General features: G+C 44.1%; 1 protein-coding gene and 1 long non-coding RNA gene across 2 annotated transcripts in view; one reads left to right on the top strand and one right to left on the bottom strand.

The window, feature by feature from the left end:
* ST6GAL1 (ST6 beta-galactoside alpha-2,6-sialyltransferase 1) overlaps positions 1-18652 on the bottom strand; it is a 116172-nt gene that overhangs the window by 18066 nt on the left and 79454 nt on the right. The window contains exons 5-6 of the mRNA XM_031452897.2: positions 13430-14066; positions 6443-6540 (exon numbers count right to left, since the gene is read on the bottom strand). Of these exons, the coding sequence (XP_031308757.1) occupies positions 6443-6540; positions 13430-14066 (735 nt within the window). The remainder of the gene's footprint in view (positions 1-6442; positions 6541-13429; positions 14067-18652) is intronic.
* LOC135322882 (uncharacterized) lies at positions 2897-6449 on the top strand. The gene is made up of 3 exons (XR_010383869.1): positions 2897-4586; positions 5563-5623; positions 6273-6449. It is a non-coding gene; the product is annotated as an uncharacterized LOC135322882 (long non-coding RNA).

The following is an 18652-nucleotide window of genomic DNA, read 5'->3' as shown; positions in this document are numbered from 1 at the left end:
TTAATGTCTATAATATATACAACTTACTCTCAAATGAAAAAACATCATGAAAGATGAATACAGCAGATGATACAGTAATGGGGTGAGATGAAAAAATAGTAAGTGAATCTGGATAAATGGCATATAGGCATTCTCTGTATTAGTCATGTTATTGCAACTTTTCTGGAAGTTTTAAAGTACCTGCAAATAAAAAGCTCAAAAAAAACTTTGTTAAAGAAATTGAAGGAAGTTTGAGGCAATCCACTGACTGAGCAGAAGGGTCCCTGGACTATACTTCACTTATCAAACTTTTAGTGCACATCTATGTAACAGGCACTATTCTGAGTACTTGGGCATATCAGGGTACAAAACAGACAAAACTGCCTTCCCTCATATGGGAGAGCTAGGCACCGAGTGAGATGGATAAACAAGGTGATGCGAGTGAGTAAGAAAACATGGACATGGTAGATGTCACCAGAGAGCCAGGCACGAGCCCCAGACCAGCTGCTGGGAGGGCTTCCGCCCACGTGGGCCTGCCGTTGCCCTCTGTGTTACTGTGCGGGTCACCTGCTCCTCTCAGGCCTCAGTGATCTCATTTGTAAAATAAGAAAATCAGGCAAGACCCTGGTCTTCACTAGGGCAGGGAGCATGTCTGTTACTGCTCTGCTGTCATTGTTGGTGGCTGAGTTCTAGCTCCGCTCACCGGGGATCAGGCTGATCAATAAGAACTTCTGCAGTGAGTGAATGGCTGGTTGATCTCCAAAGTCCTTTTCAGCTCTGTGATTTCCAGTACCATCTGGACCACCTCAAAGGATGGCATGTCAGTCACCTCAGACATCACATCAGATTCTACAGATATTAAAAGGATAGTGAGAAAATACAATGAATGACAAAGTCAATAACTTAGAAGAAATGAACAAAGTCCTTGAAAGATACAAACTACCAAAGCTCAAAAGTCAAGAAGAGACAGGTAACATGAATAGCCCTATATCTGTTAAAGAAATTAAATCTGTAGCTAAAAACCTCCCTACAGAGTAAATTCTAGGCCCAGGTGGCTTTACTGGTAAACTCTACCGAACATTAAAAAAAAAAAAAAAGTAATAGCCATGCTACACAAACTCCTCCAGAAAATGTTAGAGGAAGTATTCCCAATTGTTGTAGTCACTTGACAAGGGCAGCATAACTCTGATATCAGAAATGCAGACCGGCGTTACAGGAGAGGGACATTACAACCTGTATCCCTCATGAACATAGATGCAAACATTCCTAGCAATCACCTCAGAGTGTAGACATTTTTAGGTTGAGTGAGACTCTGACGTAAGCACTGGTTATGGGTGGTGACTGAGCTGAAATGGGGGAGGGAGTCAGAGAAGAAGTTATTTCAAAGACAGATGTTTTCCACAAACTAAATATAGGTTTTTGAATGCTCCCTTCTAGATTCAGTAGTGCCCTCACAGGCAGAACTCCACGCCAAAGACTGCTTTTGCGTGGTCAAAGGATACCAGCCCCACGCGGGAGTACACTCTGCCTATTATTATTATTATTATTATTATTATTGTAAGAACACTTAACATGAGATATAACCTCTTAGCAAATTTTTAAGTGCAAAATATATTCTGGTTAACTACAGACACAATGTTATACAGCAGATCTCTAGAATTTATTCATCTTGCATAACTGAAACTTATACCCATTGAATAGCAACTCCCCCTCTGCCCCTCACCCCAGCCCCTGACCACCACCATTCAACAATCTGTTTCTATAGACCATTACTCAGCCTCAAAAAAGAAGGAAGTTCTGCCATATATTGACAACGTGGGAAAACCTGGAGGACATTATGCTAAGTGAAATAAGCCAGTCACAGAAGGACAAATGCTGCATGATTCCAGTTTATATGAGGCATCTAAAATAGCCCAACTCATAGAAAAAGAATAACGCACCCAGCTCTGTACTGCATCTTTCACTGGCTTTGTGTGTGTTGTGGGCCAGGGCGGGTGGGGCGAACCCCTTGCAGGGAGGAGAACATTGCATTTTCCTGCTCTCCCCTCATTCGAGGCGGGGTCCTGTGGGAGCTTATTTGCTCGACTGAATGGAATCTAGGTAGCTGACTGCACACCAGATGGATGGGCTACATAAGGAAAAGAAGACCAGGAGCAGCTCTGACACGTTGAAAACCACTTAGGACGCAGGGCTTTGGAAAGGAAGGCAAGCTGCGTCCAATATCAAGTCGCAGCTCCTTCTCTGGTCCTGAAAAACATCAACGACCTAGAAAAGCTCAGAGAAAGCTTAGGGATTTAAAGCATCGCTGGCAAACAAACTAGGTCCAAATCCACCTCCACTGCTTAGTTTCTGCAGCACCCTGAGCAGCTCACTTCAACCCTCTGAGCCTTAGTGTCCTCAGGTAGAATGGTGGTTGGTGATCACACCTCACAGGGTTGTCATGAAGATCAAATAAGAAAGGCAGGCGTGGCCCTTAGAGCATAGATGTGTGTAATAAGATCATCTTATCATCTCAAGATAAGTCCCATCATATGATCAGGGAACGCTCTGGTTGAAATCCAGTCAGCATATGTTGGATATGTTTTCAGGACACACAGGATGTAGGTTTCCCCTCCTCAATCTGTACAAGAGCTTCTAAGGAAGCCCCTGGGCCCCGGTGTCCCACTGTCTCCTCCTGCAGGCCCACTGAGCATAACAGGGGCTCAGCAGAGTCTCAGAAAACCTTCTTACACTTAGAGTCAGAATTGAATTTAAAGATGCACATTTAGCTCTAAACGGTTTTCCTGTTGAATCTCATAACAACACCTGGCACATACACGCCTGAGCAGATCTGCTGAAACTTCACGGTATGACACTGTTCTCTATAAAAAGCCACCTTCTCAATAAGAAACCGCCTGTTCGTTTTCTATAGCTCTATCACCGGCCAGATGCCCAAAAAGATGTCCTCTGCATGTGAGGAGTCTGGGAGCTAAGCAAACAAGCACGGACCCTGCTCCCCTCAGAAGAGAGCTGCTGTCCAGAGGAGCTCCCATCAGGGAAGACAGTGAGCTGCACAATTTACTAAACCCACAGCTATTCCCCCCGTGACCTTGGGGTGCCAGGTGCTGTCTGTGCACCATGGTGGTGACTCGGTTTGCTCAGACACAGACACAGAACAGCTGGGATAACCAACCAGGACAAAAGAGGAGACAGACTGCCAGCTTCCTAGGATACCAAGGTGAGAAAGGGCAGTAACAGAAGGGTGTCAGTTACAAGTCAGTATCACAAGGAGCCAGCCAGGGGGCTGCCTGTGACCAGTGTCAGAGGACCAGCCTAGGTTCTTAGTGCCACTTACAGGAGAGGAAAGGGGGTGAGTGTGCCTGAGGAGAACTGGGAAAGGCTTTACTGAGAGTGGAAAATGTACCCTGGGAAGTCAGCCACCCTCCCCTGAGCCCTGGCAGAGGGAGCACTGCGATCTGGAAGTGGAGGAGAAAGTGCGGACCTCAGTGGAAAACTATGCATTGTCTACAGGACACCCTTCCTCTTTATCAGATTCTGATCCTATGGGAGCTGTTCTGCAGCTCTTTGTAAGTTGCAGCTAACTACAGACATGCTTATTCAGCCTTGCCGCCCTCCTCCTGCCCACCTCATGGAAAAAACAGTTTCTTTCCTTTATTCAAATTTTGTACTGTTCTGAATATTCTCCTGAACCAGTTATAACATTTGCCTGGTTCCCTCCTAGGGACAAAATAGACTATCTGTATGACAGTCATGAGCTTAATTTTTCCTGAAAATTAGCCTTTATTTTTCTCCCTTCGCTGGGAGAAAGCAACCTCCAAAGCAGCCCCAAGCTGGCTGACATCCCTGCTGGGAGACACTCGCGCCTGGGATCCGGGAAGGACTGTGGTTGCCCAGCACACAGAGGCAGGCTTCACGCTTCAGTAGCGACCACGGCCACCATTCAGAGAGCCCCTGCGGCAGCATATGGGCCTCTGAGTGCCCTGCTCCATGCTCAGCAATCTCACTGGATCCTACAAAGACCCTGTGTGGTATCTTTTCTTATTTCCCTTTACAAATACAGGAGCTGAGACTCAGAAAGACAAAGCAACTTGCAAGTCACTCACATAGGAAGGGCTGAGGGAAAAATCTGAACAAAGTCTGTCTCTTAATTCCCAGGCAATCTTACCTTGGCTTTTTTCTTTTTCTTTTTAAATTGACATAGAGTTGATTTACAATATTATATAAGTTCCAGTGTACAACATAGTGATTCACAATTTTCTAAGGTTATACTCCATTTAAAGTTACAAAATATTGGCTATATTTCCTGTGCTGTATAATATATCTTTGTAGCTTTTTAATTTTGTACATAGCAGTTTCTACCTCTTACTCCCCTGTCCTTGTCTTGCACCTCCCCTCATCCCTCTCCCCACTGGTAACCACTAATTTGTTCTCTATATCTGTGAGTCTGCTTCTTTTTGCTATATTCACTAGCTTGTTTTATTTTTCAGATTCCACGTGTAAGTGATATCATACAGTATTTGTCTTTCTCTCTCTGATTTACTTCACTAAGCACAATACCCTCCAATTCCATCCATGTTGTTGTAAATGGCAAGATTTCATTTTTATGGGTGAGTAGTATTCCATTGTGGATACATACCACATCTTCTTTATCCATTCATCTGTTGATTGATGAACAACACTTAGGTTGTTCCCATATCTTGGCTATTGTAAATAGTGCTGCTATGAATGGTGGGATGCATGTATCTTTTCAAAGTGTTTTTGTTTTCTTTGGATATATATACCCAGAGGAGGAATTGCTGGAAAATACAGTTTCAGAATCTTTGAGGACTGAGGTTTACTTCTTCACTAAACACCAGGAAGAGATGCCCAAGAAGGGGGTAGCATCCCGAATCCAAGACAATTCTCAAGCCTCCTCCATGCTCCCTTTTTTGACTGCGGCTGCCCACTGATCTGCAGTCACCCCACCCCTGAACAAACAGAGCTTGATTTCTCTCTGAATTCATGCTCCCAACCTCCACGTGGCCAGCATGGCCTGGAAATCCTACTCCTTTCTTCTGGCTTACTCCCTCTTCCAGTCTCCTCAATGACAATTTCAAACTTTCTTTGCTCAAACCTCCTCTGCTGAAGCCTCTCTTCCTCTCAGCCTCCCTTCAAAAAGCCTCCTTTTCTCTGTATCCTACTTTGCACAGAAAACAGAAACTCCTCCATCCTTCCACTACAAACTGCCTCCAGCTGCTCCCCTCCTCTCCTTGCTCCCTTCTGACTCCCTCCTGCTGAGGTTCACCCTCCGCTAGGCTTTGGACCAACCACTGCCCTCCACTTTCTTAATTATCTCCCCTTTTTAGAATATTCAGTTTCTCCTTCTAGCAACTGGCTTTCTCCTCATTGACTTAAACTTATGTGCATGTGTGATAAAATGTACATTAAATATACCATTTTACCCATTTTTCAGTGTATGGTGCAGTGGCATTACGTACACTCACAATGCTTTACAACCATCACCACCATCCATCTCCAGAAGTTTTTCATCTTCCCAAATTGAAACTCTATATCCATTAAACAATAATTCCTCTCTCCTCCCAGGCCCTGTCAACCACCATTCCACTTCCTGTCTCTGTGGGTTTGACCACTCCAGGTACTTCGTGTAAGTGGAATCATGCCCATTCATGCTGTTTTTGATATTTGTGTAATCCAATTGTTCCACTAATTTCATCTATTAACTGAAATTTGTGGCAAGAGTATTTCTTGAGTTCCCACTAGTATTGAGAAATCAGCATAGGCTGCCTAAAAATGCTGCAGGAAACGAACTGCCTAGGGGAACTCATGAGGTAATACCTGAATGTGAATCTGTGTTCCACAGAATCACCGGTGACACTGTCTTCTAACACTTGTCTAACACTCGGCAGCATATAAAGCACACCCACATTCACCGCTGCATTTACTTCTCTCCCTGGAGGCTCTCTGCTCTGCTGTCCCTCAGGCCACACTCTGGCTGTGACCTGGCAGCCACAGGGACAGCAGAGCTCGACTCTCTCTGCACGCTGGGCACCTCCCTTGAGGCAGACTAATGCCCAGGGGCTTGTTCATGACCCCAGGGCCAGGCTGGATCACGGATTCACTGTTTTCTCCTCCACTGGGGAATCCCGGACTCAGGAAGGTCAAGGGACTTAATTAAGTTGGTGGCGTTTATGTGCTCCTAGTAAGCGCATTCTGCGTCAGAGCCCGTGGATTTTCTCACGTGGTCCTCGCAGCAACCCTGGGAGGGAGGTACTATTATCCTCCCCTCTTTACAGATGAGCAACCAGAAGCATAAGCAACGCGTGCGTGATCACATAGCGAATGAGAGGCAGCCCTGGCAGGCTGACTGCGGAGTCCTGCACTGCTCACTACATTCCAGTCAGCCCTGTCCACGTTTGTGGAAGGAAATTTCTCTGACCACGTATCTGCACAGAAGAAATTTTACCTGAGAGTTCATCAGGCGAATGGTGGTTTTCGTCCCCACGTCTTGTTGGAAGTTGGCTGTGGGCGCCCCATTAAACCTCAGGATTGCATCGTGATTGTCTATAAACCAGAAACAGAAAATAGGTGGTGTGCATCAGTGGTGTGCAGAAAGAGATAAGGTCTGCAGGGAGGGAGGGCAGGAGGAGGGGAGGGGCAAGAGAATAACACTTCCCAGTCTGTCTCTCATCATGGCACCCAAGGGCAATTTAGCTTATCTGTATGGGGCAGCAAGATCGAGTTCACGAGCAGGGATGACCGCCTGTCTCTGCAGCCACTACGAGGGCTAAAGAGGTCCATATCGTGGCATTCCTGAGATCCATTCAATGAGGCCAGCGTGCCTCGGCACAGGGGGCACGTGAACAGGGCGATGCTGGTGGAGTCACTATTCCAGTTACCACCCGGTATTCTCTTGCTATTGCGAGTGGGTCATACTTCTATTCCTGTCACAAAAATGAAGATACTGCCATAAGCTCGGGCTAACCCACATGTGCAAAGTACCTACAGCGCTCTGAAAAGCTCACAGCATTCAGCAAATGGGAGGGATTCACTGTGGCATCCAAGACAGCTCCCTAAGTGTTTCATGTAGAGACCCAAGGCTCAAGAAGGATCTGAAACTTGGGTGGTGGCAGAGATGGGACAAGACGTCATTGAGCTAAATTAAACTCTATATTTTCTATTTAAAAAAAAAAAAAGCTCTTTGTCTTAAATCCAGTCAAAATCAAACGGACCATCTTTTTAAAAATCTACTCACTCCCCGGGTCTGGTTCCCTGCGCTTGTAGCTATTCAAGCAGAGACTGGAAGACTTGGGGACGTTTCTCTTCCTGGCACTGGCCAGTCTGATGGGGGAGGGAACTGATGGCTTTTAAGATTCATCCTAGCCCTGAGCCTCTGTGACCTCAGGAGCGCTCATCCCGAGCTTATCTGATCCAACAAGCTTCAGTTCACCACTGAAATCTGCACAAGATTTGGAGGTCAACCCAATCCTCTGTTGTTCTGTTTCCCTCCATGTGGATTTATTTTGGATGGTTCTTCATCCACAAAGGTGGCATCAGGAGAAGGGCAGGAGTGGCTCTGGGCTCAATACAAGATAATTTAGAAAGAGAATACTCACAGAATTAAGGGATAAAAGCCCCCCTCTTTCTTTCAATTCTAACGTATATACGAAACCTCAGGAATCTAGACGTCTCATTCACAAAAACAGCCCTATCTTTAACCCTAGGACAAAATTTTATCAAAATGATTTAAAGGTTACTTAAGATGTGCATATGCAAACTATCAGATTACAGGACGGGCACACCAGATTGCAAATAAAACAGGAAGTCTATCTTTACACAACTCAGACTGCAGTAAGTTTTGTCAGAACTGGTCTCTGGTTTCAAAAGTGACCAGCAATAACCACACTGGAAATGTTGGTTCATGTCGCTAATTCAGCTTCACAGGTGAATAAATTGTTACTCTGAGAGTCCCAGGAGAAAAGAATGGCAAGTCCGAATGGAGTCACTGACAAGCAAATAAAGGACTATTTGCCAAGCTGTAGGTAGAATCTAACAAGGCAGAGGTCAGTAAAGAATGAGGCAATAACCGGGGTTGGCTCTAGCAGGGGACCAATCCCACCCCTACGGCTAACAGGGCAAGAGGGCGGAGACCCGAGCTGAGGCCGGCCACCTGGCAGGAACCCTGGCCTTTAGGAAAACACAGCTCTAGAAGGGACTCAATGCCCCAGAGGCTCATTCCTCCTCCCTTCTGACTTCCACGCCCGGAGGGAAAAGGAGAGAGCAGGACTAGAGCCAGAAAGGGCCGCCTGAAAGGGGCTGAAGCTTTCAGTCAAGGGAGAGGAGCGGTGGTGACTCTGCAAGGAGAGACTGGGCAGGGGTGGGGGTGAGGGAGGGAGCCGGGGGAGGGAGGAGACAGATACACTGCCTCACTCCCCTCCTTCCTCTCCATTTTATACCAGCACTAACACTGTCCAGGCCCAAATAAACACCAGAGGGCAAGGAAGCCCAATTGACTCAGTCCACATATCAATTTCCCAGGGCACAGGGTCTTGGAAAGGGTGGAGAGTGGATTTGGAGGGGCAGATGGAGAACACCCAGCACAGGAGGCTTAGGGTAGATCCTAAGAGTTGACCATGAGAAAGGAGAATGTTTTTGTTCCTTCAGTAAATACTGATCAAGCACCTACGCACTGCCAGGCACTGTTCTAGGTGCTGAAAACAATGGTTGTGAGCAAGAAAGACAAAGTCCTTGCCCTTGGAGACCTTGAAATCTACTACAAGGAGAAACATTAATAAATAAGCACAACACCTGTATTCGAGATAATTGCAGTTTGTGTACCAGAGACCCTGGGGGAATGTCCTTTAGGCAGAGGGATAATTCAGGGACTGCCTCTGAGCTGAGACCCATAGGGCATGGGAGGGGCCCAGGGAAGTGCATTCCAGCCAGAGGATGCAGCAGTGTCAAGACCCAAAGAGGGCAAGGACTTGCCTGGAGACAAGTGACTGAGGGAAGGAAAAATAAAGATGCAGTGAAAGAGGTTGGCAGGAACCAGATCATGTAGGCTGCAGAAGCCAGCTATGAAGTTTGGATTTTATTCTAAGATTTTTTAAAAAATCAATCAAAGGAGAAAATTTTAAAACAGGCCACTAAATTTGGGCTCATAAAAAAGGGGGGGAAAGATCTTTGTTTGCCAAACTGTCCTTTGCTATTGCTATCGCAGACTAAAAGACTTTCAAACTCAAATAGGTTTCCAGGAAATCACCAGGAAAAATCCACAGCTACTGAGATCCCAGCAAACAAACCTGAAAGGGCGAAGACTGTAGCAGACAGGGGCCTCCACTTCTCTTTAACTTAGCAGAAAAAGATGCGAATGAGAAAAGGAAGAAATAATTGCACTATGATATGCACAGGATATAACTGCATGCCTAGAAAATTTGACAGATTCAGCTTGCTAGTAAATTCATAAATACATCAAAACTTACTGCCCACAGGTATAATAATTCTAAATAGCTAAAAGTTATGGTGAAAGAAATTTTATCATTATTTGGACTAAACATTTTTCATATTTTCCAGTTAGCTTAATGAATCATATAACCATTTATGGAAGACTATATTCTGATTCTGGTTAGGAGAACCCGGTATGACACAGATCAGGTCTGGCAAACTATGGCCTACAGACCAAATTTGACCTGTCCCATTTTTGTAAATAAAGGTTTATTGGAACACAACCAAGTACATTTATTTACTACTGTCTCTGGTTGGTTTCGCACTAGAATGGCAGAGTTGTGTCCTCGTAAGAGACACTCTATGTCCTCAAAACCAAAAGTATTTACTATCTGGTCATTTACAGGGAAAGTTTGCTGAGCCCTGATATAAACAATCATGATTTCTGAGCTACTCAATCCAAGGGTGTCTTCCCAGTCCTTGCTCTGCCCAGGACTCCATCTGCCCCCAAATATGCCCAAACTGCATCCCCCTTTGCCTTCCATCATACTGTACACTCCTCCTCTCTTCCAGCCTTTCTCACTGGCCTTTCCTTTTTTTTTTTTTACAATTTTATTATTATTATTTTCTTTCTTTTTAGGGTTTTTTTGGGGGGTAGGAGGTAATTTGGTTTATTTACTTAATTTTTCTTTTAATGGAGGTACTGGGGATTGAACCCAGGATCTCATGCATGCTAAGCATGCACTCTACCACTGAGCTATACCCTCCTCCATCACTGGCCTTCCTGATTTTTATTTCCTTGTCTCTGTTCTTTCCCTGTTCTTCAAATGTAATCTTTTTTCTAGGTTTTCTCATCAGTCCTATTTCCTGGACTACAACTATCACCTTGATACAAATGACTCCTAAATCTGACCCTTTCCTGGAAGCAAATACGGAGCTGCAGCAGGATCTACCCAGGGAAGTCCACAAACACGCCAGACTCAGCACATCCAGGATGGAACTGATCCTTCTCCAGAAGCAAGCTCCCCTGTGATACAACAGAGCCACTCCCGGGCCAGAGACTCTGGCTCCTGCCTCTCCCTCAAGGTCATTTCTAGTTAGAACGTTCTGTCTCTTCTACCTCAGGATGCCTCTCAAATCAGACCCTGTCTTTCCATCACCAGCACCCCTGCTCAGCAGGCCTGGCACTTGTCACTTGGGCAATAGTCCCTAATAACCAGAGACTATATAGCAGTGCCCAGAGAGAAGGGGACTCAGAGAAATGAGAAATCTCTCAAAAATACACATGATCCCATCACTTGTCCACTCAAAAACCTTCTAGGGCTATCTGTGGCTAAAAAAAATGAAATCCAAAGTCCTTACTGTGACCATCAGCAATCTACGAGCTGATCCCTGACTGCCTTTCTGACCTGTTCCTCCACCCTCTTCACCCTGCAGGGCCCCACCTCCAAGGCAAACAAAATTAATTGCTTTTTGGGGTTTTCTCCCCCCCCCTTTTTTTTAAACTGAAGTATGGTCAGTTTACAATGTTGTGTCAATTTCAAAATAGGATTATTTATGATGCCCAAACATACTTTGCACGTTTTTCCATGCAGCCTTTACTTCCTGCTTTTGCCTCAACTCAGAACATTCTTCTCCCTTCCTCTAGGTGAGCAAGTAAGCAAGAATATCAAGGGATTATTTTAGCCTAACAAAGGATTCATTTATTACTATAAAGACACAATCATTGTGAGGTACAAAAGCAGAGGTTAGGCTAAGTGTGAGGGCCTTGGAGTCAAGTCCAAGGTTTCAAGCCCCAGTCTGCTATGAATCAGTTGTGTAACCTCTTTGAACATCAACACTCAGCTCATCAGTAAACGGGAAAAATAATCGTACCTACCTCGTAGGATTACTGGGAGGATTAAAAGAACAAGGCTTCTTAGGCCCATAGCAGGTGCACAGAAAGTGTTACTCCTATTAGTTATTATATTTTTCAAATGTGCTATTGTTTGAAATGAAAATTCAAACAAATCTAAGATACTTTACATGCATACATATCAAAAACAATTGCCTGCCATTGGCTGGTTTGTGGGACTGCTGGAAACAGTGCATTATTACAATCCCTCTGGTAAACAATTTTGTAATAGACCAAAAGAAACAAGAAGCCATGAAACATATCTTACTTTGGTATCCTAGTCCCACTCCTGAGAATATTTTCCCCTTTGAAGGGCAGTGGTAGTCACTTAAATTATCTGCACAAAAGCCTCATTAGCTCTTTGTAAGAGCAAACAATGTGAAACCATCTGGTATGTTCAACAGTTGGGAATAGGCTGGACAGATTCCAGGTGCAGTGGGAATGCCGGGGGCCTGGCAAGCTCGGAGGCCATTAACAGAGGGCCTTTCCTTTCCCCTTCCCCTTTGTAGTCTAAGCTGCTGTTTGTTACTGTTGATGAATCCATGAATTGAATAAAAGAAGACATGAACGAACTCCTTTAAATACATGTTGGACTAAATGCCCAAAGGAAACACTATAAAATGCAGAACATTTGAAGTCTACCATGCAATTTGTGTTAGATCTCAGGATCAAAGTCCTTCCATGGAAACACATATTTGAAACTATAACTGCAGTCTACAGGAAAAGGTTATTTTAATTAATGTTTCGTTAAATCGCTGCGAAGTTTTACGGAGTGCATAAAAATAATGATTATAGTCCCAATTCATGGAAGTGTTAGGCTCTGCCTGAAACTTCAACACAACTCCAGTCCGGCAGACAACGATGATGTGTTGAGGACCAGCTAACATTTCAGGACCTGGAATGTTCTAACCATTACCACTAAGGAGCAAAAATGGGCAAGAAAGAAAGAAATTTAGTTCCTCTTATGGATGAACAAAAAGTAATTACATTTAGTTTCTAGAAAAAGAAGAAAAAAAAGAAACCGCAAAAGCAAAAGCTGGGGTGGGGTTGGTTACCTCGGCAGCTTCTGTTCCAAAGTGCTGCCTATCTGGGGAGGTACTAAATGTGATCTCACCACTGCTCTCTGCTCTAGAGAATCCAGTTTGGGTCTACTTTTCTTGTGAGAGCCTGTGCTGGGTTTCCGGCCATTTTTCCTGGCAGTCACATAAAGGAAATAAACAAGAAGACATATGCCCTCACCTGCTCGACTACTTTCCAGAGCCTGACAGAAGAGCAAGGCTTCCTGTGTTTTGCTTTCTTTAGCCTGATTCATTTCACAATAACGGAAAGCACATTCTCCCAAAATAAGGGAACTAAGGAGCCTTAAGCAAATCCATAGCTCTGTGCTGTACACATGTTTACAAATCTGGATAATTCTCTATCTTCACTAACTGCAAAAGATTTCAAGACAAGCAAATTGATATATTCTGAGCAGTGATTTTTTTTTTTAACCTTTTGGGGGGGGCGTCACAGACACCTTTGAAAATCAACTAAAAGCCGTGCACTCTCTCTTTGGGAAAATGCAGACTGACTTACACATATACACCCATGCTATAGACACCTAATCAGAGTATATTTTTGCAGGTGATTTTAGGGACTCATGAACCTCTTGAGTTGGTTCACAGCCCCCAATTAATTCTTTTTAAGGAGAAAAACTGAAAATTGCCCAGGTAGTTGAGACCAAAAGAGACAGCCACTAATTCATCAGTAAAATTACTGAATTTCACCTAGAACCTGAAGATAGAAATCTATGCTTTAAATATTTTTAAATGTCAGTGGTATTTTGTTTAGTGGTCACAGTGGAACTCTCTTTTCAAACAAACTCTTCTGTAGAACACCAATATTTAAGACAGATTAAAAAAATATGAAGCCATTCTAATTGATAAAGGTGCCAGAAGACTGGGTCCCCATCCTCTCAAGGCATCTCTGACTCATGAAGGACAGCTGGAAAACACTGCTCTGGGGCTGCTCTGCTAGCCTCTAGAGCCACACTGGGACCCCTGGTCCCCAGTCCTGTCCATGTGCCCAGATGAACACTGGCTGTTCAGATAACAGTCTTAACACCCTAGAACCCACCTATTTCTCGACCCAGTTGGGAGGACTTCAGAGATCCCGCTGAAGAGACGACTGCACACCTGCCCCATGGCCCAGCCTTGGTCCTAATGTTCTCCCTGGGAAGGTAACCCTCCCATTCGGAGGTGTTGAAGGGAAAATCTGTGGCCTCTACCATGGAAACGTTCACGTGGTCCCGGAGGTGGCAAAGCAGGGCCTCTGCACTGAGCTTAACGCCAGGCCCAGGCCCCTTGTAGGACACTTTGTACTTGTTCATGCTCAGATAATTCTTCCAGATCTTTTGCAGCCTGGGGATAAGGTTTTTGGAAGAGCTGTCCTTGTTCCACACCTGGAAGGTGGCCTCTGGCTTGGCCTTGGCTGGGCCCCTGGGACTCTGGGGATTCTGCGTGCCTCCTGAAGATACAGACCGGGAACCAGACCCCACGGTCAGTTTCTCCAGACTCCTCAACACTTGGAATTCCTTGGTGGGCATTTTAAGGGACTCATAGTAACTCCCTTTCTTCTTTTCCTTCCACACACAGATGATCGCAAACAGGAGAAAGACAAGCACACAGCAGCTGAATTTCTTCTTCAAGTTGGTGTGAATCATAATTAAAGACGTGTTCAAGGAAGCCACTCTGTTCTGAGCAGGACAACAAGCCTGAAAAAAAGAGAGACAAGGCAAAAAAAGATGTAAAGAAAATCTAAATGTAACGGTGGACTGAGCAATGGATTTAGAATGACAAGAATTGAATTCCAGCCAAGGTCTATCTCCCACCAGGTCTGCGAACTTTATCAACTCTCAAAAAAAAAAGATAAAAATCCACCCTCTGTTTGGGCTTTAACAGTAGAAAGCAGTCCTCAGACAAACTCCCATCTTCCTCTCTGTGCAGTGATCACTTTACACGCCCTTCCACCAGTCCGCCTCACACCCTGAGTCTTAGCTTCGTGCTGTCTTGGTCTAGCTCCCTGACTGCCCTCTGGACTTCTTGAGGTCAAGAACCACATCTCACACTATTTGTTCCATGAAAGCATACATGCTTGAAAAGCCAAAAGGAAAAGGAAGGGCAGGCTGACCTGTCTACGTCACAAGTACCCAACCTCCCTGAAAAAGGCCCAGTACCTTTTTAAAATTGCAAGGGACCTCTCGCCATAGACAGTGTCATAGGTCTGTGTCTCATCTCTCTAAGGGCGGTAGTGCTGGACTCCGGCGTGAGAAGAAAACCAAGGGTTAGCTTCACAATCTAACATGTGTCAGGAGACTGTCTCGCCTCACTGAGAAAGGTGGGGAATCTTGGTAAGATAGCAGACCTGGGACCAATTAAGGAAATGAAAACAAAAATGCATGAAGCACACTAGGCATTTAATCATTAACTTCACCATAAGTCAGGTCACTGTGATGCGTAACTTCAGTGAGCACCAAGTTTATAATAATCTGATAAGAAGGGCATCCCCTGAGCTGTGCAGAAGGGCCCTGAAATTCACCCGCCATGAAGGTGTTATAATCTCCATCTTTATAGATCAGCCACCTGAGGCTCTGGGAGGTTAAAAGAAGTGCCTAGAATCGCACAGGTGAGTAAATAGTAGCTTTGAGGCTCAAATCCAAGTGCACTTGATTCCATAATCCATGTCCCTTTCACTACCTCATCTACAGAACTGCTGAAAAGGTTCTGGAAAATGGATTTCACTAAGCAAATAGAGCCTGAATAGTCCCCTTTATTTCTGGGTAAAGACCTACTCTGTTTTCCCAGAATTTATTGTGAAACTGAGTGGAAAATGGAAGCACTTTGAACTTAAACAATGTCTGTACCTTCTGAAAACATTAAATTCTCCCCTGAGTGACTGTGTTTATTTACCGTGATGAGTCTAAGCAATCACCCGCAGGGGTTTGCTAACTGATTAGGAACCTAGAGTCCACTTCCATGAAGCCCGCTCCTAAGGGTATCAGGGTGAGGTGGCAGGAGTACTAAGCTGGGTGGTCACACAACCTGGGTTCTTGTCCCCATTCCTGGTGACCTTAGGCAAGTCACTTAGCCCCTCTGCACCTCAGTTTCTGTAGAGTAGTCATCTTTGCCCTGTCTCATTCACCGAGTGTTGGGAGGACCAAATGTAAATGGTGTTAACAGGCTTTGAACTAGATAATGTAAAGGCACAGGAGATGTTCTGATCAGAGGCTAGAGAGCAGCCCCTTAGGCCAGAGGGCCACGTGGTGGCAACAAGGGACAGCGATCAATGACAGAGTGGAACACAGGCCGTGGCTCAACCTGAACTTCAGGTCCTTCATCTGAGACTTTTTTTTTTAATTGAAGTACGGTTGACTTATTAGTTTCAGGTATAAAACATAGTGATTTGATATTTTTATAGATTATGCATCATAGAGTCATTACAATGTTATTGATAATAATCCCTGTGTAGTACATTACATCCCCGTGACTTATTTTATAACTGGTAATTTGTACCTCAAATCCTCTTCACCTATGTTACCCATCTCCCCAACACCCTCCCCTCTCACACCACTAATTTGTTCTCCATGTCTGTGAAACTGTTCCTGTTTTATTATATTTGTTTGTTTTGCTTTTTTAGATTCCACATATACCTGAAAACAGTTTTTGCCTTATTTCACTTAGCATAATACCCTTTAGGTCCATCCATATCACAAATGGCAAGATTTCATTCTTTTTATGGCTCAGTAATATTCCATCATGTTTGGGTGTGTGTGTTTGTGTATGTACGTATATGTGTGTGTATATATGTAAAATACATATTGGTTATCCATTCATCTGTTGGGCACTCAGGATGCTTTCATATCTTGGCTGCTGTTAATTATAAATAATGCTACAATGAACATTGGTGTGCATAAATCTTTTGAATTGTTTTTGTTTTCTTAGAATAAATATCCAGAAATTGAAGCACTAAATCATATGGTGGCTCATCTTTAACTTTTTAAGGAAACTCCATACTGCCTTCCATAGTGGCTGCACCAATTTATATTCCCACTAACAGTGCACGAGAGTTCCCTTTTCTCCACATCCTTGGCAATACTTGTTGTTTCTTGTCTTTTTTGGGGGCAGCTATTCTGACAGGTATGAGGTGTGGTTTGGATTTGTGTTTCCCTGATGATCAGTGATGCTGAGCATCTATTTATGTGCCTGTTGTCTTATAGTTTTCAGAGTACTGGTCTTTCACCTCCTTGGTTAAATTCATTCCTAGGTTTTTGGGGTTTTTTTTGATGTGGTTTATAAATGGTTTTCTTTTCTTGATTTCTTTTTCTGATAGTTCATTATTAGTATGGAAGTACAATTTCTGTATATTAATTTTGTATCCTGCAACTTTACTGAATTTATTTATTAGTTCTAATAGTTTTTTGGTGGAGTCTTTAGGGTTTTCTAATACAAAATCATGTCATCTGCAAATAGTGGTAGTTTTAATTCTTCCCATACAATTTGGATTCCTTTTCTTTTTCTTGTCTGATTGCTGTGGCTAGGACGTCCAATACTATGCTGAATAAAATGAGCATCTTTGTCGTGTTCCTTATCTTAGAGGAAATACTTTCAGCTTTTCACCTCTGAGTAAGATGTTAGGTGTGGGTTTGTCATAAATGGCCTTTATTTAAAAAGCTCCAATAAACAATCTTCATTTTTTAAAATTCTTTTTTCTTTTCACTGTTCTGATTGGGTGATTTCCACTATTCTGTCTTTTAGGTCACTGATGCATTCTTCTGTATCACCTAATCTGCTGTTGATTCCCTCTAGTGTATTTTTTCATTTCAGTTAGTGTTTTCATCATCTCTGATTGGTTCTTTTTTATATTTTCTAATTCTTTGTTGAAGTTCTCACTGTGTTCCTCTATTCTTCTGACTTTAGTGAGAATATTTATGACCCTTGCTTTGAACTCTCTATGAGATAAATTACTTATCTAAGTTTTATTGGGGTTTTTTTTTCCCTGAGGTTTTATCTTATTCTTTCATTTGGAACATATTACTCTGTCCCCAGGGTGCACCAGTGATTGCCACCTTGTGGGGGGTTCTGAAGCTAAACTAGAGCCACAGCCTGGCATGTGCCAGGACTTCTCCAGGGTGCACCAGGGGCTGCTGCCTTGGCATGGGGGACAGTTGGAGGAGCCAGGTGGAGGCTAGGGGGTGTGCTGGTGTGGTCTTGGCAGGCTGGCTAGATTGCCAGGTGCTTTTCAATCCACTACCTCTGCACTGGGCCTGGGAGAAAGTAAGTTTGTGTGCAAGCCCTTTAAGAGCACAGTCTCAGTTTCCTATAGCCCTCCAGATCTCCCAGCTGTAAGGCTACTGGTTTTCAAAACCAGTTAAGGGGGATCATCTTCTTGATGCTGGTCCGTAGGGCTAGGGCCCCCAATGTGGGGCTTGAACCCTTTGCTCTTACGGAGGATCTCCAAGTTTGTGATGTCCCCTTTTGTTGTGGGGCACCTGCCAGGGGGTGGAGGGTCCTGAAGTGATCATGTCTCGGCCCCTCCTATTCGCCTTGCTGTGTTTTTTCTTTATATCCTTAATTGTAGGAGAGCTATTCTGTAGTCTTCAGGTCATTCTCAGAGAAAGCTGTTCTATATGTAGTTTCAGTTTTGGTGTGCTCATGAGAGGAGGTTAAGCTCAGTGTCTCCCTACTCCACCATCTTGATCCTGCCTCACTGAGACTCTTTAATTAAGTGACATCCAGACCATTCTTGGAATCCACTGGAAGTGCCAACCAGTGCTTCCCACTAACCCAGACCTCAGGAACAAGTGGCTCTGGGGAGGACGGATTCCTGCCTTGGGCTGCTAAAGTTTTGGAAGGGATGAAATGTACACAGAGGGAGAATTCAAACATGAGATTATGAAATGGGGGAGGGGCTTGTTGCATCATCAGAAAACTAAACAATTCAATTTCCCCTGACACCCAACACAGTGAATCACAGGACTCTATGACAGCTGAAGAAAAACTAGAAAAGAAGGGAAAGTAGCATTTAAGAAGCACCTACTATACAGTAGGCACTTTACCTCCTTTATCTCATTTAATTTTTGCTATGCCACTATGGAATAGACATTAACAACCCCACTTGAGAAAATGAAGAAACAGAGGCTTAGCAAGGTTACAGGGCTATTGACAAGCAAGCCAGTAGCTCATCAGTGCCAGAACCAGGATTCCAACCCAGATCTCTCTGACTAAAAGGACTGGAATCTGTGATAAAGCACAGTGAAAAACCCATGTTGACCAACCAGGATTCAGAAATCAGGGTCCCTAG

This window comes from Camelus dromedarius, chromosome 2 (genome assembly GCF_036321535.1).
Source record: "Camelus dromedarius isolate mCamDro1 chromosome 2, mCamDro1.pat, whole genome shotgun sequence".
Lineage (NCBI taxonomy): Eukaryota > Metazoa > Chordata > Mammalia > Artiodactyla > Camelidae > Camelus > Camelus dromedarius.
Note: the sequence above shows the minus strand (reverse complement) of the source record. Positions and strands in the feature narration are given on the sequence as shown.